The sequence below is a fragment of the Cicer arietinum genome, chromosome 8 (genome assembly GCF_000331145.2).
Source record: "Cicer arietinum cultivar CDC Frontier isolate Library 1 chromosome 8, Cicar.CDCFrontier_v2.0, whole genome shotgun sequence".
Lineage (NCBI taxonomy): Eukaryota > Viridiplantae > Streptophyta > Magnoliopsida > Fabales > Fabaceae > Cicer > Cicer arietinum.
In genome coordinates, this window is record NC_021167.2 from 25,425,768 (window position 1) to 25,448,151 (window position 22,384).

Below are 22,384 nucleotides of genomic sequence, written 5' to 3' on the forward strand. Positions count from 1 at the left end.
AATAAAATTATTATCGCCTACTTTTTTAATTTATCTGATAAAATTGAGGTCCACATTTGTGTTGGGGCCCACTTGTAACATAATGATGACTCTTTCTCCATAGTTTCTTATGGTCCGGGTTTTTGTTTCATTATGCGTTTAAGAGTTATAAGGTTTTAGAGTTGACCCAAAAAATAAAATTTAAGAGAAGAAGAATGAGAATGATTCTAGAAACTTCCACAGTAGTATTGACCAAGTTCATTCACATTGTGTCAACAGAAACAAAAATTCATTTCACATGGTTTTTATAACTAAAAAACAAAAACAAAAAAAGTTACTTGTATTTTTATTCTCTATTTTATCACATTTATAAAAAATAATATTCAAATTTAAAAACAAACATTTTGACCTCTTAATTTTCATATTTGTTGTAGTTTTAGTCTAGATTTGGATGTTTTACCTCTAAAATAGTGATTTTTGGCTCCAAAAATATTGATCTATTGTCTCAATTATAAATTTGTTAAAAATGATGAATTATTACTAAAATTGCAACAAAAAAATAATAATTGACAACTCAAAAAATGTAATTTTAAAATAAATTTTTATTTATTTATAAATATGGTAAAATATACAAATTAAAAATACATCAAAACCTAAAATATTTTGTCTATTTGGTAAAAAAATATACATGTACAAAACATAATTTAATAATATATACTATGTATAAATAAAATACATATTATATTATATAAATATAATTTGCACAAATAGTCATTGGTGTATTGTGTAATGGGGGTGAAGAGAACACGATGCATCTCTTTTTCCTATGCACAAATAGTGTCAATTGTTGGCAAATGTGTGATGTTTGATATATTGTTCATGCAACTTTAGCAAAATTAAATTCAATTGCTGACATTATTTTCGAAATTATGCATAAGTGTAATGAGCAACAAACATTTTTATTCATCTCTTTCAAAAGACTCTATTTTCTCTATATAGTTAAAGTTTCTTACAAGACAAATACATAAATGACCTTAACTCTTATCTGGTTGATTCAATTATTAACTAATTTTCATATTTTTATTGGTATTATAATATGTAATTAAGATATTATTATAAATGAACTACTATAAATATATCTTTATTACAAAATATATTTTTTTTTGTCAAAAAAATAAATACATAATATATCTTTTAATTTTACTCTTCATTTAAACAGTTTCATTTATAAATTTTTCTTCTTTATTTGATTAATTTACTAATTTTTTTTTCTATATAATGATACGATGTTTTGATACATATATTTTAAAATACCATATTTATTTATTTATAGAAATTGCAATGAGAAAAAAGGACAACGTGAAACGTAACGGAAAAAGTAATCTGTGAAAATATTCCGTTTACTTTCTTCCTTTCTGCTAACCGTAGCAGCTGACAACTCAACACTGTTGCAAACTCTTTCCTCTTTTCTCACTGAAAATCAACCCTTTCCATTCATTCCTTCAATTTTCTCACACTTTTTCTCGCACTTTCTCCAACACTTTCTCTTTATCCCTAACCTCCTTCATATGGCTTCAGAATCAACCGAAGAAGACAAAACCTGGGAGCATATCCTCCGCCGCATGCTTCCCGCCGGAGCACCGTTACCAGATGAAGATCACCTCGACTACTCCATCGCCGTCGAATACGAAGGTCCGCCGGTTCCCTACGACGTTCCTAGAGTCGATCCGCTTGAAATCGGCTCCACCGCAGCTCCGATTCGCACTGCTTCAATAGTCTCCGATCACTCCAATTCTTCGATTCCCGTCGCCATGCCGGTTTATCCACGTTTCTCTCGGTTCACTGGAGTTCGTAACGGCGGTTTCAACCGCGAACAACGAAGTCCGGTCGAGAGTCAAAGGTCATCTTCCGTTTCACGGACTCAATCTCAGTTCGATTCGCAAGCTGATTTCTCCGGTGAAGTAGCCGCCGTTGATGACGGTAGCTCCGTTTCTTCGCCACCGGTTCAAAATTCCGCTCAGGTCCTGTCTCCGGCCACTGAAAACAAGCGACCGACGACAGTCACTTTTAACACACCTAGGGATTCCGATACCGACGGCGGCGATAGTTATCTATCACCGCGGTCAGTTGCAACCGAGCCGGTTGGTTCACCTGTTTCCCCTGTGCGGAGATTCTTCTCGCAGGTGAAACGAGGTGTTTGTATTAGGTGTGGGAATAAGAACAGGTTGAAAGAGAAAGAAGCTTGTTTAGTTTGTGATGCAAGGTATTGTTGTAACTGTGTTTTGAAGGCTATGGGTTCAATGCCTGAAGGAAGAAAATGTGTGAGTTGTATTGGACAACCAATAGATGAGAGTAAAAGAGCTAGTTTAGGGAAGAGTTCAAGAATGTTGAGTAAAGTTTGTAGTCCTTTGGAGATTAATCAGATTATGAAAGCTGAAAAAGAGTGTGCCGCGAATCAGCTTCGGCCGGAGCAGCTCGTTGTTAATGGCAGACAGTTGAGACAGGAAGAGTTGGCTGAGATTTTGGGTTGTCCTATTCCTCCTCAAAAGTTGAAGCCTGGGAGGTATTGGTATGATAAGGATTCTGGACTCTGGGGCAAGGTGAAAATGTGAAAACTGAAAAAAAAAACATTAAATTTTCTAATTTTAGTGTTTAGAAATGTTATTGAATGTTTATGGAAATTGCTATTTTTGGATTGTTTTTGTTTGTTTGCTTAATTTGGAAGTTGTGGATTTTTCAGGAGGGAGAGAAGCCTGATAAGATAATAACTTCAAAGCTTAATATTGGAGGGAAGCTTCAACCGGAAGCAAGCAATGGGAATACTAGAGTCTACATGAATGGCCGTGAAATAACAAAGATTGAACTTAGAATGTTGAAGGTAAAATCTTGTTTCTACTTGTGTTTTTGTTTGGATTCAATCTAGAGTGGAATGTTAAAACGTGTAGATTAATATAGGTGTACTAGAAAGCTAGATACTGACTTCTTCAATGTTGTTGTCCTAGTGTTTTCTATGCCTGGGCTTCCACAAGTGATTTATGTGTGAATAACCTATGGTGTATTCATCGTAGAGTTTTGCAATTTTGTAGGCAACTAGTTGTCTGAGAAACACAAATGAATATAGACCTTTGTCATACTATCTAAGCGAAAATCCTCTTGGGGTTCTTTATCTTACTTAAGACCTGGGAAGGAGTTTTGCCCACAATATTATTTGATTGTGGCCATTTTCTGTTGCTAAGAATTTAGGTTTTGGACAGGATTTTTTGTAATTAAATTCTTGTGAAAGACTACCAATGTTTAAGCAAAAGGCAGTTAATGAGTTACTATATGTGCAGGGTAACTATTGTCAGCGAAAAATCATGTTTATAAATTTGTTGACAAGTGAAAACCATTAATTTTTTTCCCACAACAGTTCCCTTTAAGATTGCATGGTACTTTGATTACAATTGTACATGTGGATGATCATGTATCTTTCAGAAATATAGCTTAGGTATCTCTTAGGTCTGGTGTCTAATGAACTCATTCATGGTTTTTAATTTTTTATGATAGTGATTTTTCATTGTTATATTTTTTTGTACAATTTGCATCTAAAGTGTCTACTTTGACTTGGTAAACTTCCTTTTTCTGTCTATTATTTCTTTAATACCTGTTTCCTCTTCTGCATGTTTTTATAGCTTTTGAAGAACATTGCTTGATAAAAGCAATGTAAGATCTTGTGAAGCTTGTCTTGAAAGAAAGATAGCAATAATCTTTAAATGCAGTTGGACATTGTTAGTGAAAGAAATATTGAATATTGTTTTCCTCAATCCTGTATATATGATTTCAATTTGATTATATGCCATTAAGCTCAGATGTTTCAGTTTCGATCTTTTGTATGTAGCTGCATTGGAAGTCTGCAAATTGCATCTTGTTTACCTGTTTGTAACTCATTGCTCTTGTCATCGTCGAATGATGTGTAACTTGCCTGTTTATCTTTTCAGCTAGCAAACGTTCAATGCCCACGAGATACCCATTTCTGGGTTTATGATGATGGATCTTATGAGGAAGAAGGCCAAAATAATATTAAGGGGAACATATGGGGAAAGGTTCTCTCTTATCTGATAATAGTAGTATATATCTGTTGTGTATTTTGAGCTTGAAAGCACATGTCTTGATTTGGTTTTTATTTTTTATACAATATTGGTTTGGTTTATGGTAAGCAGGCGTCCACTCGTTTCATCTGTTCATTATTCTCTTTGCCCGTACCATCTACTAATCATCCCGGGGTCAAAGATAATCTAACTAACTATTCAACAAGGTCAGTGCCTGAGTATTTGGAGCATGGTAGAGTTCAGAAACTTTTGTTGTTTGGCATGGAAGGATCTGGAACAGCTACTCTCTTTAAACAGGCACGTCTTTTGCTCCTTCATCTTACCCTCCCTTTCTCATTGTTGCCTGTATTTATGCATTTAATGTGGTTGGTTTGCATCAATAACTCCGGCTTTCCTTTTTCTGTCGAATAAAGGGCTTAATGAAGAGTTATAGATTTTTTGCTTAGTTTATAGAGGAGTGGATGCTGGTGGACTGCTACTGATTATAGTTCAAGTAATACAATAGACTACTTTCCAATGATTTTAGATATCGTTAGGATATATGAAAAATATGTATAGAATCTTGTTTGTATTTTAGAATAATTCATGGTAACTTAGGTTATTTATTAGGTATGATTTGGTAGATAGGCTAGAATGTGACAGATGTTTGGTCTATATTAAAAGCATAACAAAAGAAAAAGGTTGAAAGAGTGTTACATATTGATTCGACCTTAAAGGGTGGAATTAAATACAACAGAATAAAACAAGTTGTTGTGGTCCATTTTGTTACCTAACACAACTTTTGGATTGGTTTCTAAATCTCCTTATATATCATGATTTGTTTCCTTGTTTGATTAGGATTAGGATTCTAGCAGTAAAGATTAGTTTTTTGTCCTTTTTAATAGCATCAATATATTGGTTGATAAGGTAGCTTGGTTGTTTGGGGGGAGAACATAGGGGTTGGAACAGTGGAAAGCGCACAGAATTTGAACAAATCGCAATTGTTCATAGATACGCTATTTAGTACAAAGTGTTATCAAAAAGTGGCTATAGTGGGTCAATAGCACTGAAGCGTAGCAGAAATTTGAATGAATCGCTGTTTTCTGCAATCTACGATTGACAACACTGGATTGGAGTGATAAGGAGGTCATGAGTTCAAATCTCCCCCATCCCTTCTAACAAAATAACAGCTAACATTTTCCATTCAAGAAAAAAAATCATATCCAATATATCATTCACATCGAGCTATCATTTTCAAATATAATTTTATTATTTAACATTCATTTTCCTCTTCCAAAAGACGAACCATATAAATTTAACAGATATGTTTTTATACATTGTGTAGTGAGATAAAACTTGATTGTTGTTGTTTATATAGATTGTGTCATGCGAGTAATAAATGCTTTTAACAATGTTTAAGTTATACATGTAAATTACACTTGCATAAGTATATGTTGTATAATTATGTATTTGCTTATGCATATATGCATAATGTGTGTGCTTTGCTTTCAACTCATGGATGATGATGCAGATGCCCCCCCCCCCCCCCCCCCCCCCCCCAACCCCCCCCAGCCACAACCCAGCCAGTAGCAATTCGATGCCATCAAAACCGCAGCCTGTGGCAGCAGAGAAGCATCCTTTGCTTAAAGATATGGAGTTCGGAAACAACAATCAGAGACCTGTACATTTACGCTCCTCCGGATTTTTTTAGGTACTTCTTTTTTGTTGTGCCTATTTTGTATGGTTGTTTACTGTGTACATGATAGAACTCTGTTAGGGGGAAAGGCTATTAGTGGTAAAGGGGGGGAGGAGGAGAGTGGGGATCATTGAGAAGTTTGTTAGGAGAGTTTCTCTCTGGTAGAGGAGTCTTTGACTCTGGTTTATCTTTTCCATTTGTAGAGCCTTTGTGCCCAATATTTACCATCAATAATATACAGATTTATTGTTCTAAAATTGTGGGTTCTTCAGTACATGTGCCTGGAGTTTCTTTTATGTGAAAACTGCATGAATCGAGTTTACATGATTTCTTATGCCAATTTCCCTTTAACATCTTGCAAGATCTTTTTGTTACTAAACAACAAAATCTATATACTTGGTGTTTATCCTAAGGTTGGTATCGATTGTTTTCATGGTGTTTATTTTACCATCCATATCCTTGGAACAGGCCAAGTTTTTATATGGGAACAAGTTTTCTGCAGAAGAGCTGCAAAACATCAAACTCATGATTCAGAGCAGTATGTACAAGTATCTCAGCATTCTGCTTGAAGGAAGAGAGCAGTTTGAAGAGGAAGCTCTGGAAGAGAAAGATTCTACTTCGCTAGAAGGTGAAGAAACTGGACATGGTATGACTTCACTTTCCTTTCCTTTCTTCATTCTCTGTGATGGTGCCGTTTCTCTTTTAGTTTAAGTTTCACTGGCTCACTGCTATTTTTTTGATGGCTCAGTATTTCTCTTTAAGTTGATGGCTCTATTTGATTGCATTTGTTTAGTCTCAAATCTCAAGTTACTAAGCATTGGTTTTCTTGTGAGAGAATTGACAAATTCTGAAACTGTCCACATTTGTTCTGTATGTTTCTTGGGTCATTATGTGTTACAGACGATTTAAATCAAAACTTTAGTACTCTTAGGTTATGCATTTGCCCTGTATATTTCTTATTCTCTGTCTCAATTTGTCTGTTGATATTTTTTCATGCTCGTCGTCTCAAATTATTATCTAATTGGAACATTTAATGAAGAACTTCAAATCAATTGTCCCGTAGAAGCAGCCATTTTTGGATAACAAACTTCTGTGATTGTGCAGTGATGTACTACATGTCCGCAATGTTGTTCTAACATACAATAAATTCACTATTTGTTATAAGATGTTAAACTACATTAAATTTAACTTTAGTTCACTTCTTTTGTATTTGTTATAATAAAGACAATCCAAAATAACTGTTGGGATGATGTCCTTTTTAATGGTTATTGCTGTCTTAGTAGGAGTTCTAAATGTCTTCAGTAAAGTTTGAGTTCATTGAGTAAATCTAATTCATTGTGCAATATATTTAGCAGAAACAGCAGCTGATGAAAACAAAATTAGCATTTACTCGATCAATCAAAGGTTCAAGCATTTTTCTGACTGGTTGCTGGATATTATGGCTACGGGGGATTTAGAGGCTTTCTTCCCTGCTGCTACACGTGAGTATGCTCCTATGGTGGATGAGATATGGAGAGATCCTGCTGTTCAGGAAACATATAAGAGAAGAGAGGAATTGCATAATCTTCCTGATGTTGCTAAATATTTCTTAGATCGGGTATGTTGCTACCATCTCACTTTTACTATTTTGTCTTCTTGAGAAGTATTTGGTGTGGTTTTGTCTTGTATATTTCCTTGCACTTGTGGATATGAGCTATTAATATTATGAATATTACTACTAAAACAACATTTTGCCTTTTCATATTGGAGTTAATTCAATGCGGCAGGCTTCATTGCTTGCTGGAGCTAGTATTTTACCCATTTATTTTGATGCGTTGGGAATAGCTTAAATGTTTAAATATATGCAAGAGTTGCAGTGCACTCTGGCTACATATATAACCTGAGTAGTTAAACAAGGCATATGTCGAGAAGGAGCTTGAATCTATGAATGTTATTGGTGAGGAAATGCTATTTTTCCTTAAAAAGTAAGGACTTGAAAAGTGGCCATTTATTATCATTTAAAAGGAATGAGCTTAAAGGGATTGATAGGTTGAATCTATGTTAGCTCTTCAGAAGAAATGAACAAACTTCTTCTGGACATAAATATTGATTGGGCGTTGGCATGTTCAATTTCAATCACCTGTAATTTGGGTTTGTTTGGTATCATTCATTTAAACATTTACTATATTAATTTAAGTGGCAGCTCATTTAATTAATTAAGGAAGTTTCAAGTTTCATAATATTATCTTTTATTGTGTATGAAATTAGTGACCTAGTTAGTTTCTCATGAAGCTTTAATCCTTTCTTTAATTTTCAGGTTCCTATCATAACCAGACTGTGGATATAGATTATATCATAATATTACCATCTTGGAAAACCTAAAATTGGATAGATATTCACTACTAGTTTGGTAACTTCTCCATGGATTGAAGATTGAGAACATAATCTTCAAAAAAACAATTCCGAAATACTCTGTAAATATGAAAATCGTGATCTTAAGCAATATAAGACGTTCCCTTCTGTTTGGTCTATCTAGAATTTGTCTCATACAATATACAAATAATATAAAATAAAATATCCACTACTAGTTTGGTAACTCCTCTATGGATTGAATATTGAGAACATAATCTTCAAAAAATAATTTAAATTACTCTGTAAATTTGAAAATCGTGATCTTTAGCTATATAACTCATTCCCTACTGTTTAGTCTATCGATTTGTCTCATTTAATATAAAAAATATATTTTTGTGTTGTGCTTTTTCTGCTATAAAATGTTCCTACTTCATAGTTTGAATAGGCTTGGATTTCTCCAACTTATTTAAAATACTTGTCTTTCCTTTATTGTTTTGATCTGTTTTTGTCTGTAGCAATAATTTTAAGGATGTTCTGTAAATATATTGGTTTCCATTATGTGTTCTGTTATTGTGATTCTAAACATATGTGATCATGCACAGGCAATAGAAATATCAAGCAATGAGTATGAACCTTCCGACAAGGATATATTATATGCTGAAGGAGTCACGCATAGCAATGGTCTTGCCTTCATGGAATTTTCATTTGATGATAGGAGTCCTATGTCTGAGATTTACAGCGAAAACTTAAATTGCCCACCTCCCCAAACCAAGTAAATCATTCTCTTCCATTTCCTTTTGTCTTGTTTTGTGGAAGTTTCTGAAAATGTTCTCAACTCCGTAACATTGTCCTTGTCTCAGATATCAACTGATTCGTATAAATTCGAAGGGACTACGTGATGGCTGTAAATGGTTGGAAATGTTTGAAGATGTGAGGGTAGTCATTTTCTGTGTTGCCCTGAGTGACTACGACCAGATGTGGCCTACTAGTACCGGTAATCTTCAGAACAAATTGCTAGCAAGCCGAGATCTTTTCGAGAGCCTTGTGAAGCATCCTTGTTTTAAAGATACCCCTTTTGTGCTTCTGCTAAATAAGTATGACGCCTTTGAAGACAAGATAAACAAAGCTCCTCTGTCAACTTGTGACTGGTTTTCGGACTTCTGTCCTGTGAGGCCCCATCACAACAGTCATGCATTAGCACACCAAGCATATTACTATATAGCTGTGAGATTCAAGGAGCTTTATTTTTCCTTAACTGGCCAGAAGCTGTTTGTGGGGAAAACTCGAGGTCGGGATCGTGTATCAGTTGATGAGGCATTCAAATACATTAGGGAAATCATCAAATGGGAGGATGAGAAGGATGAACTATATGAAATCAATCCAGAAGAGTCATTTTACAGTACAGAGATGAGTTCTGCTTTCATCAGACAGGAATGAATTCCCCAACATTTGACTAAAGACAGGATACTAAATGACAAGCAAGGTGTCTCGCCGCTCTTAAGAATTTGTTGGAGCATTGGATATATGAAGGACTGAAGGGTCATTTGGCTGACCTATGTGGAGTATATTGTTTTGTTTTCATAGGATCTTCCTGATCAGGTTCGTCATGATTTTTTTTTCCTGTGATAAATAATCTAATTTGGTTGAGAGGTTGTAAATTCAGAGGTGATTTGTTGTCTGTACAGCTTATATTGATAAGTGAGCAGCTTAAATTGTTAAAAAAAATTATTTTTGCATTAACCTGCTATTATTATTTGAGACAAAATACTACTTTTGTCTCTAAGTATAGGTTCCATCTGAGAAATTTGTTGCGTCTCCTTTTATAAGATTCCACATTTTGAATTGTATTATCAGTTTTTCTTACCAAAATATCTCTAATTATTATACATTTTTTTAGTCTGCGATGAATGCTATATTGAAGTTCTAGTATTTAGCCTCATGTGGCTGTCATTTTATAGAGACCAAAATGATTGTAATAATCAGTCATGAATCAAATTGATAGCATGTTACCATTTTTAGGGACTCAATTTGTTTTTCTTGATTGCAATATTTTTTTCCGATAAGCTAATATCTTTTTGGATACAATCGCTTTATGAAATAGGATTTAATAATTGATATTCACGGACAATGTAAAAATATTTTGCATGGTCAGTTAATTGTTAGATCACAAAAAAACATTTGACTTTAATTCTTTCTACCTTAAAAATTATATAAATGAAAATCTGTAATTGAATAATAGCCAAAATTAATCACTTACGGAATAAGCTTCTTCAAAAATTTGTTTATAAGTCACAAGCCTTTTATAGATATGTGATTTTGCATGAGTACGAAGACATCTTTTTTATGTTAAATATTTGAGAGACACAATTAATAAAATTCATTTTTCAAAATTTATCCATTCTCTTCAAATTTAAATTTGCGCTGTACATTTTTTTTTTCATTTTAAATTGATGAAGAGAGAAATAATAAAATTAAAGGGATATCAATGATCATTGTTTTACAATCACCTTAAAAAAAAATTTGAATTCTATCTCTTAAAGTTAAAAGGTCAAAATTCTTAATTACAACCTTTGACACCTCAAGCACAACATACATATTTCTCTAGTTCCAACCTTGGTAGACAAATTATTGATAATATATAACATAGTTTTTTTGGGTGAATAATATAACATAACATTTGATACAAAGTTGGTAAATAAGCTATATATATATAACATGTATTCTCGACTGTATACAGCATAATAAGACATTCAACGTTTATAAAATTAAAATAGAAGTCATTATTATTTGTTAGGTGAGAAGATTCAAATTCTCCAAATTTGATTAGCTTGGTCACAATATCTCGTTCATGTCACCAATAATCATAACAAGGATTTTATAAATTACACACTCTTCATGTTGTTGCACATGAAATGAAGTCAAAGTCTTCACCAAATTAGTTTGGTGTGAGTGATAAGTCGCTTGAGTCTTTTTTAGCATGTGATTAATAGTTGATCTCTAATTATTAATCTTTAATTTTCAATAAACATCCATAATTTTTTATTTTTTTTCTGTCTGATTATGGATACAAAATATGGATCTCTCTCCTTTTTTAATCAGCAAAACATGGATCTTTGATTATCATGTGATAACTACAAAAATTAAAAGATCTACAATTAAATTTGTGAAGAATTAAACATGAAACTACATAAAAGATAAATTGTTAAATGATTGTTTGTTTATATACATTGGAGAGATATATTTTTGATATATTGAAAAAAATTATATAATAAAAATATGTAGAGAATAATTATAATTTATAAATATTGAAGTATATTCAATGCTTTTCAGATATAATGGTACGATTTTTGTAATATATAGTTTTTGCTTATGATAATCAATGATATCATTATTTATCGCTTATGTATTGATTATTTTCTATATAAAACTTCCTCCATTATTTTTTATAACCACTTTTAGCTTTTTCATATATATTAAAAACAAAAATAGTCTCCTAAAAAAGTACTAGTAAAAAAGTTAATGTGTATATTTTATGCATGAATATCCCTTTTTTGGTGAATATGCGTGAATACTCTTAAAATATTCTTTACATATGAATATTAAATTTTGACTTGTTTATCTTTCAAGATAAATTAATGATATTAATAAAAAATATTGATATTTTTAAATTTTACTTTAATTTATAAATATTGTTATTTTTAAATTGGATATAAATTTTTAGTGATACATACTATATTTTTTGTAAAAACAAAGTATATTTAATAATTTAAAATAGAATATATAGTATATAAAATTGCTACCACTGATAAAAGTCTAAAAAATAATTGGTCAGAATATATTTTCACGAGAATTTAGACACAACATTTAAAGAGAATTCGAAAGTCAAAGACTTTTAGTCATAAAAAAGCAGAATAGTTATCGGTGGCTTATTATTAATTAAATAGGCTATGTTTTGCAATTTCATGCATGGTTTGAAGATGTCAAATATGGAGCTGGATTTGGTAAAACAGAGACCAAACAAGTCCTAACACGGTGTGCTTTTCTTTCACCTATGGACTATGGTTGGTAAAGTCATTATCCAATCTAGCACACACCACATAGAATAATCGAACAATAATTTTATAGGAAAAAAAAAATGTGAATTCAATTAAGGGGAACTTTCTACTATAAAATAGTAGTATAATAGTATTTTATTGAATGAAAATATTACATTTAATATAATGGAATTTTAATAAGTGTGTTAAAAAAGAAATATGCAATTAAAATATTTAAAAAAATATGTTAAAAAAGTTATTTTAAAATTATTTGATAAAGTTTAATCAAATCTTAATGGTGCAATATATTTTTGGATTATAAAATTATGTAATAACCAAACTAATGATTTATGCCAAATCGATATATGTCCCCAGCCCCACATTTCCACCACTTCATTTGTTATCTTTAAACAGTATTTCTTTAGATAATTCCATTATAGGTAGGTCAACAAGTTATGTATCTGGTCTACTATATAAATTAAATGTATTAATTTTTATTATCAAATTATAATTTAATTATTTTTACAAAAAGATTTAAAAATAATACTACATACTTCAAAGCATGGTCGTTTAATCTCAAACATTTACGGTTGATTGAATTCATATGATTAATAAATTTTTAATTGAAAATAAATTATTTAAAAAATTAAAATTAAAATTAAAATTTTAACTATAACAATATTTATCATATTTTACTTAAAAAGCAAAAACATTGAACATCTAGGGTATTAAAATTATTCACCAAGTGTCACATCAAAGACATAATAACAGAATAATTTCCACGTGATATCTGACATGGTTTAATTAAATCATGTATTCAAATTAAACAGTAAATTAACATCAATAGATTATGAAAGCCCATCATCGAAGGTATGTCCACTAAATTCCTAGCTTCCACACTAATTCAACACGAAATTAAGATATTGAATAACACGTTCAATTTTATTGTGTCGTCAATTTTTCATGTTTCACATGCTATTGCAACATAAATGAAAAAAAAAATTGTATAACATTGATAATCAAAAGAATGAATTACATCTACACAGATTTATATAATCAATTAAATAAACAATTCATTAGTATAAAATAATTAATTAATTAATTAATTAATTAGTGTAACTACTTATTAATTAAGATATCTAATATCCCTTAAACTAGAGCTTGTTTAATATACTTCAAATTTAAAAAAATTTAAGAAAGAAATGTCTGAAAAAACATCAACTAAAGAAATTTGTAATTGTCAAATATTCATTGAAATGTAAGAAATTTGATTTTAATTACTACAAAATAAAATAAAAATTGTTTTAAACTCCGTAAAATACAAGAAATTTAATTTTAGTCATACATAATAAATTAATCGTTTTAATCCTTACAAAATATAAAAAATTTGCAACAAGACACTTTATGATTCTAAGCCTTATCCAAATGCAACAACACAAGCATCATTTGAACCTAAACCTACAATTGTAACGGATCTAACCCAAGCAACAATTGAACTTGCTAATGGATCTTCGTCAACACCTACATCTAGGAAAGTAATTAAACCAATATCAAAAACAGAAACTAAGACAAAAACTTTGGTATTTAACTGATCTTGATGAACTTATATTTAACTTATTTGCATTATATACTTTTTCAAATATTAGGAAAAGAAAATGACACAACCATTGTAAGGACTAGGACTTATGTTGATTTAGAAAGTAATGCAATAAGTCCAAACAATGAAAAGTAAAGAAAACTATGAAACACAAACACCTCTAAAATTAAGCGTATTTTCGTATTAAATATGTGGTGTCCAAAAATCGTACAAAATATATTGAATTACTCAAACAAATGTCTCAAAAAATTGTTTTTTCTTTGCTATAACACAATTTGGATGCTCCTTAAATAATCTTTTCACATACACATCTTCATCTTCTGTAGCATTCAATCACGGTGATTAATATGAAGCTAAAAATATTAAATTTGATTACATTATTTTTAAATTTTCAATGAAAATGAAATATTAGCATATTGTTTTAGAAAATTATTGTAATTAAACAAATTGTTCAATTTTGAACAAAGATTCAATAGTAGAAATGATACCCGACAAAACTATGAAGAAAGAAAGAAAATAAATTGGAAGGACAAATAAGACAACTTTTATAAGAACAAGGTGACCTCCATGGAAAGACTGCGAGATATCCACTCTATCAACATTTCTCTAACATTCTCTATAATTGGTTTTCAAAAAGCGAGAAGTTTGGGATTACCTCCAATCGATAACTCAAGATACTTGAAAGACAAATAGTCCTTCTTAGAATTCAACAAGCAAGCAACTTTAGTCAACTCTGATTCACTAATATTCATCTCCACTATGAGACTTTTGTAAAAGTTCACTTTTATACTGGAACATTTATAGCACACTCTTCAATGGTACTCTCGATCTTACGACCCAATTTAGAAGATTAGGATTTGACACAAAAATGGTCACCAAATTTTTTAATCTTATTTGGCTTATAAGTATTTGGTCAATTTGGAAGATGAGAAACAATGTAATTTTTCATCATCAAGAATTAAATTAAATGTCTATAGTGTGATAGAGAAGATTAAAGGCTGAAGCATAAATGAAAACATTTTCATTATGACTTTACTCTTTGGTGTTAACAACATTTTCTTTGTATCCCACTTTAGATGTTTTATCATGTTATGCGATTTGTCCTCGCCTTATATGTTTTTTGAGTTTGTTAAATTTATCCTCAACTTTGTGTTTTTGTCTAGAAACATCTTGTGCTTAGCTTTCTAATCCCAATACACTCTTTTGGTTTTTCCAAATAAAAAAAAACAAATTGTTCAATTAAAATTTAAATGTATATATATTAATTTTCTTTCTTAGTTTAGATCTCATATATTACTTAATTACAATATATACGTGGTTGCATATGTGAAATTACCTAACCTTTAGTAGACTATTTTATTCTTAATATATAAATGAAATTTATATATGAATGTTAGTGTCATAAATTTTTAATATTAGAGGTCTCACGAGTTTATGTTTGTATCAAGTTATTTTTTTCTCTTTTATAAACGAAGTGGTAATCACAACTTAAAATTCTCATACACAAGTACAAATTTTTGAATTCAATCATGCACGATTAAATTTGATTTCATTAATTATTGAGGCTAATTTGTATATGTTAAGGTTAATAAACAACACACAGAAAATGTGTTGGCGCGTAATATAATATGTACGTTTGTGTTGGTTTTTATTCAATAGTGGAAAGCGTGTCTCACGAGTCCAACACTTTCTAAAAGTAAAGAAAAGAAAACAATGCCTGGAATAGTTTCAAACTTTTGGAGTTTTTTTTATTTAAATTTATTAAAAATAAAAACCCAATGTTAAAAATATTTTTTTATTATTACATAAATATTAATAATTCTAAGAACAAAAATAAACTACGTCCTAATAAAAGTTACACATAGTGCATCATTTAACAATGTTGAAGAGAAACAAGACACTTGATCATGCACAATTCCACTTTGGTTTGTATATATTATTAGAAAAAGACGAGGGATTGTTTATATATATATTTTGTTTTGTTTTAAATATTTAATTATTATATAATATTTTTTTTTATAAAAAATAGAATATATATTTTGTAAACATTCATTTGAGATATATTTGTAACTATTGGTTTTTATATGATCATTATTTTTATTTTTGTTTTACTTTTTATTTTGAGTACTATTATTTTTTTATTCTTTTTTTGACTGATCGAATGAACTACTATTTCTTATATTTTATGTTTCATGTATCATTTTCGCTTAAACTTTCGATAACTAATTATTAATTAGAGTTGTTATGTCACATGTTTTTTTCAAAAATATTTTGATTTAATTACTCTTTTTGGAGAGTGTATATAATAAACAAATTCAAAGTACTATTTTTACAACAAAATACAAAATAAGATTAAGAATAAGCATCACTACATAATTTTGGTTATTTTTTCCGTTAATTGAAACTATGCTCTGATTTTGATTAAATAATTTCTTTTATATTAGAGGAATAAAATATGTATCCGAACACTAATAAGAGAAAAATGAGCGCACGTTGTATATTACTCTAAAAATATTTAATGTATAATTTAACATTTTTATTTAAAATATATATATATATATATATATATATATATATATATTTTGTTGTTTTTTTTCTTTCAAAAAACTTGCTAATTTAAATGGCTTGTTTAATTAAACTTCATTGGATTGATTGAATATAAACTAAATTATTGATTTTTAATATGTGATAATTATGTTTTTATATATTTTATGATAATTTATGGTTGTTGCATTTTAATTATTAAAATGTAATTAAAATATTATGATATATTTATATGCAATAAATTAAAAAAGTAAATGACAATTAAATCAAATTTGTAATGAGTTATATTTTTTGTTATTGATTTTATATGATAAAAATCTCTGCAAAATATTAGTTTGAAATTTGATTTCTAGATTTTATTTATATTATATTGATTTCTTGAGATTTTGACATTTAAAAATTTATATTTTCTTATTCGTTACAAAATTATAAATTTTTATGAAAAATATGACAATGTTTCTTGGTGTCTTGTATGCTTTGATGTGAGATCTTGACTACGTAAAACACTAGCTTTTGGCTTGACCAAAGTTTCAAACTTGATCCCAAATAAAAAACAACATATCTTCTTTGGTTTCTTTTGTGTTTTTTGTTTCTATATATGAACATACCCAATTGAAAACCCATCAATATTTTCTTCCAAAGTTTCAAACTCTTTGGTTTCTAGCTCTTGGTGTCTTGTATGCTTTGATGTGAGATCTTGATTTTTTCTTCTTTTTTTTTTCATAGTAAAATGGTTCTTAATTATAAAAATAAAATTTTCTTGTAAAAATTATTAAAAAAAAAATCCAAATAATATACATTAGTTGTTTACTAAACAATAAAAACTAAAGTTATTGACAAAAAATATTGCAGAGATTAATAATTGAATACATTTTTTAAAGAAATCAAAAACAAAGTTTGAAAACAAATTTAAAAATATATTGAATCTAAAAAATATAAATCTAATTGAAAATATTTAATTTTAAATATTATTTTAAAATATTAATAATTTCATAAATTAAAATTACAGCACTATACAATTTTAAAGACTAAATTAATAACTCACTCACCCAAGACAATAAAAATTAGATAATTTATATTTTAAGTTCACTAAAAAGAAGCAAATAAAATATAAATACAATTTATAAGTTGTAACTCAACTGATATGATATCTCGAATTCGATTTCAAAACCAATCATTCAATCTAAAGGAAAAATAAATAAATACAAATTACTCCAATCTTAATCTAACCTTAACTCAATTCAACGGTAGAGATGTGTTGGATTGGATGTTACTTTTATATATATACAAATCCCAAACGTTGATGCTAATTAGCTTAGACCCTTTTAAATGTTTTACCCATTCCACCCTTTGACTATTAGAGGTGTTCAATTTTCCTCAAAAATCTTCAATGATCAATATTCAAATCATAACTCCTTTACTATACAAATTAAATCCAAAACCTCATTTTCTCTCTCTTCAATTTGAACATTTCTCGTTAGAATATTTCCTTTCAAGTTGAAAAATGAAAACTCTCTTTTTATGAAAGCAATGACCCTGACCCTATAGTCAATTATCTATACATTTACAGAAAAGACACATAATATAATATATTAATATTTATTTATACATATAAACTATATACTATATATACATTAACATACCAACTTGAAAACCCATCAATATTTTCCACCAAAGTTTCAAACTTGATAAAAAAAAGAACAACATATTTTCTTTGGTTTCTTTTGTGTTTTTTGTTTCTATATATATGAACGTACCCAATTGAAAACCCATCAATATTTTCCACCAAAGTTTCAAACTTGATCCCAAAAAAAAACAACATATCTTCTTTGGTTTCTTTTGTGTTTTTTTGTTTCTATATATGAACATACCCAATTGAAAACCCATCAATATTTTCTTCCAAAGTTTCAAACTTGATCAACAAAAAAAAAATTCAAAAACAACATAAGCTTCTTTAATTTCTTTTGTGTGTTTTGTTGTCTATATAATTACATGAACATACCCAATTGAAAACCCATCAATATTTTATACCAAAGTTTCAAACTTTATCAACAAAAAAACCAAACCAAACAAAAAAACATCATCTTTGGTTTCATTGTTAAGGTTGTTTTTTGTGTTTGAAAATCTTTTGAAATGGATTTATGTTGGGGAAGAAGAAGGAAGAACAAGAAAAGTGGAAAACCCAACATGGAAATTGTGATTCCAAATCAGTTTAGGTGTCCAATTACTCTTGATTTGATGAAAGATCCAGTTACATTGTCAACAGGAATCACCTATGATAGAGAAAGTGTTGAAAGATGGTTCAATGAAGGAAACTATACTTGTCCTGTCACAAATCAAGTTGTGAGAAATTTTGACATGATTCCAAATCATTCTCTTACTAGAATTATTCAAGATTGGTGTGTTGAAAATAGAAAAAATGGTGTAGAGAGGATTCCAACGCCGAGAACACCGATTAGTCCTATCGATGTGTTGGAGCTTCTTTTTCGGGTTAAGGATTCGTCGAAAAATTTGGATCAATATGGTTGTCTTGAATTGGTTAAAAAAATAGAAAAATGGGGTGGTGAGAGTGAGAGGAACAAAAGATGTATAGTTGAGAATGGAGCAACAAGTGCATTGGCTTTAGCTTTTGATGCTTTTGCTAATGATTCTATTGAGAAAAATGTTGTTGTTCTTGAAGCGATTTTGTCAGCACTTAATTGGATGTTTCCACTTCAAGTAGAAGCTCAAAAAAGTTTAGGATCTAAAGCTTCTTTACATTGCATGATTTGGTTTTTAAAGCATCAAGATCTTAAAGGGAAAGAAAAATCAATTGTTGCATTGAAAGAGCTTCTTTCATTTGGTGATGTTAATCATGTGGAAGCACTTTTGGAGATTGAAGGTGTTAATGAGCTTTTGGTTGAGTTTATTAACAAGAGAATTAGTCCAACAATTACAAAAGCTTCATTGAGGGTAATTTGGTACTTAGTTTCATCAAAAAGTGATTCTTGCAATGAAAAAATGAAATTTTTATTTGTTGAATTGGGTTTGGTTTCTTCAATTTTGAACATTCTTATTGACTCAGAAAAAAACATTTTTGAAAAGGGTTTGGTTATTTTGGATTCACTATGCAACATTGAGAAAGGAAGAGAAAAAGCTTATGAAAATGACTTAACAATTCCTTTGTTGGTTAAGAAAATTTTGAGAGTTTCACCTTTGACTACAGAATATTCTGTTTCTTCTATTTGGAAACTATGCAAATTTGGAGAAAAAGATTATGAAGGAAAAGCTTTGATAGAAGCACTTCAAGTTGGTGCTTTTCAAAAGCTCTTATTGGTATTGCAAGTTGGTTGTAGTGATGAGACCAAAGAAAAAGCAACTGAACTTCTCAAATTGATGAATCCTTATACAGATTATTTGGAATGCATTGATTCAGATTTCAAGAATCTTGAGAGATCATATTAAAGTTTCTTGTTAACAAATGGATCGATATAAAACTTTCTTGTTAACAAATGGCCTAAAAGTTTTATATCTAGATGATTAATTAGTATTGTGTTATGATCCATTTATCTTTTATATCTAGATGATTAATTAGTATTGTGTTATGATCCATTTATCTTTTATATCTAGATGATTAATTAGTATTGTGTTATGATCCATTTATCTTTTATATCTAGATGATTAATTAATATTGTGTTATGATCCATTTATCTTTTATATCTAGATGATTAATTAGTATTGTGTTATGTATAAAACTTTTTTGGCCTAACAAATGGATCGATATAATTTGTGTCATGAATAGATAGGGAACACATAGAATTGTATTTTTTCTTTCTTTTTTTTTTTTGTATATCACAATAAGAGTTACATGACATTTTGGTATCTAAGAAAAAATTGTGCATGATAATTTTACAGAATGTTTGAGTTTACTGCAAGTTAACAATAATCTAAATGTTGATATATTTCATTTATTTAATTATCAAGATCCGAAAAATAAATATAAAATTTTCAAGTCACATCCTCATGTGAAAATTGTAGAAGCAATTTAATTTTTAATTACATATTTTCTTTTACACTTTTTAATATACTATTTACTCACTTTATTCTTTTTATTTAAACGTTTTCTTTCAGAAAACTAACAAACGTCAAACGTGTTATATTTTTAAAAGAATATTGAATTGTTAACTTTAAATTTGATCAAAATCAGATAATTGTGGTGTATAAAACACTCAATCACATATAATTATTTTTGTTTGTGATATTAAACATTTCTCTTTATTTAATAATCAAGATGAGAAAAATAAATATAAAATTTCTTTTTATGTTGGTTTTGTGTTCTATTATTCCAATTTAAGTTTGAAATCCTTAGTGGGTGGGGGGGTTTATATGGTTCACAAAATTAGAAGAAATACATGATTGAAGTGTTGAAACAATTGGAGATGTTTGGCATGAATGCTTTCGTATTTGAATTGAAATTGTATGATCCAAAAAGGTAAGATAGCTTATAAATATTGGTCCTTCTTCCTAGCTTGATATACCAAAATACTTTATCACTTTCTTAGGCAATTAAGGGGTTATTCCAATGTGGACTTAGCATGTTTGGCATGAAAGCTTTTATATTTTAATTGGAATTATAAAATATGATCTAAAATGAAATTTACATCTTTAGGCTCTTTTATAAATTATACAAACCACAATACTTATTAACACGTAATGTATTTGATGCAATTACATAATTAACAAATTAAAATTGAATGAGTTATGTTGTGACTTTGATAAATCAAATTTAAAATACAAAGTTGAAACATAGTTTATTTGAATTTTATTTTGATTTAACGATTGTAATTGACAGTTGTTTTATTGTATAAATTTAGAAAAAAATTAATTCAATTGTCACAAAAATTTTAAGGAAAAACTTTCAATGTGCCAAAATCACAAAATGCAAGTTAATTCATTCTATTAAAAATTCTAGAAGTGTCATTTTTCTTACAACCATGAAGACTTTACTTGAGTTTGAATATTTAATTAAGGCTACCTTGAAATTAAGTAACTACAAGCTGATTAAACTTGGAAAAAAGGAGGGGTAAGATTCTACTATGGTAGGGTCCAATAGTAAGAATGGTGCCTTTCTAGTCGTACAACAACAACTTTAACCATTGTGCCAAAGCTTCAATGCACAAGCAACATTAAGCTAAAAGAGAAAAATAAAGTTGTGGAGAATTTATGAAATTATCATGTTGCTCTTAAAACAAGCAAGCACTTATTGATGTTGGTTCCTTGACATAAATATAAGACATTCAAAACTCTATCTTTCAATTATTGATATTGAAAATGTTATCATTTAAAATTAAATTTGAAATATTTTATTGAAACTTTGTCACTTTCTTAATCGAATTATCATATTACATTTTCTTAATCGAATTATCATATTACATTTTTAAAATAGGTTAAATTTTTATTTGATTCTTAAACTCTATAAATTCGTGTTCATACATTCTTCAAATTTCAACATATATAAAATCTTTATCATATCTTTCATCCAATCTCATTGAACATTTCCATTTGTGTTTTTAATTTTATTTCTAAAACCATCCTTACCAAACTACGATAAATACATTATATACTAAGATCAAACATATTGTAATATGTGACATTTTTGACAAAGCAATTAAATATCAACAATATCCGTGTTTTAAGACCAAAGTTAGATATGTTTTTATTTTTATAAAAGCTCAACTTTTCAGTTTTAATTATATAAAAAATAATACAATTTTTAGTATTTACAAATTATTCAGCGAACAGTTTTAATTTTTAATAAAAATTATATATTTAATTGTCTTTTAACTTTTAAATATTTAAATGATTTTTTGCAATCACTTTATAACATTATAAAAATTTATTCCACAAAATTTAGAATTTTTTTAACTTAGAATTAATTAAATATAAATATCTTAAATAAAAATTCGATAAAAATAACAAAAATATAGATATCGATATCAAATTTTAAACTCATTTTTAATTGAATAATTTCAGACTAAAATATATGAATAATAATTTTAAAAGATTAAAAATTATATTATTTTGTTGAGACAAGATCTCTCAAATGATTTTAATGATAACAAAATTACTTAAGAGATTATGATTGTGGTTAATGACT

At 28.9% G+C, this 22,384-nt stretch overlaps 2 protein-coding genes across 3 annotated transcripts; both read left to right on the forward strand.

Annotated features, from left to right (window-relative positions):
- Positions 1-1,379: 1,379 nt before the first annotated feature.
- On the forward strand, positions 1,380-9,923 carry LOC101496066 (extra-large guanine nucleotide-binding protein 3-like). Of its 2 annotated transcripts, none has more exons than XM_004513293.4 (8): positions 1,380-2,579; positions 2,720-2,857; positions 3,957-4,061; positions 4,179-4,364; positions 6,211-6,388; positions 7,098-7,339; positions 8,676-8,845; positions 8,934-9,923. In XM_004513293.4, the coding sequence occupies exons 1-8, from the start codon at positions 1,548-1,550 to the stop codon at positions 9,508-9,510; spliced, it is 2,628 nt and encodes an 875-aa protein (XP_004513350.1). In that variant the 5' UTR covers positions 1,380-1,547; the 3' UTR covers positions 9,511-9,923. The 2 variants fall into 2 exon arrangements, with proteins under 2 accessions (XP_004513350.1, XP_004513349.1); XM_004513292.4 differs by having other exon boundaries at positions 1,402-2,579; positions 7,095-7,339.
- Positions 9,924-17,913: 7,990 nt separating this feature from the next.
- Positions 17,914-19,921, forward strand: LOC101496838 (U-box domain-containing protein 21-like). Its single transcript, XM_004513294.4, has one exon. It carries the CDS (start codon positions 18,382-18,384, stop codon positions 19,690-19,692), a length of 1,311 nt encoding a protein of 436 aa, XP_004513351.1. The 5' UTR covers positions 17,914-18,381; the 3' UTR covers positions 19,693-19,921.
- The last annotated feature ends 2,463 nt before the right edge of the window (positions 19,922-22,384 follow it).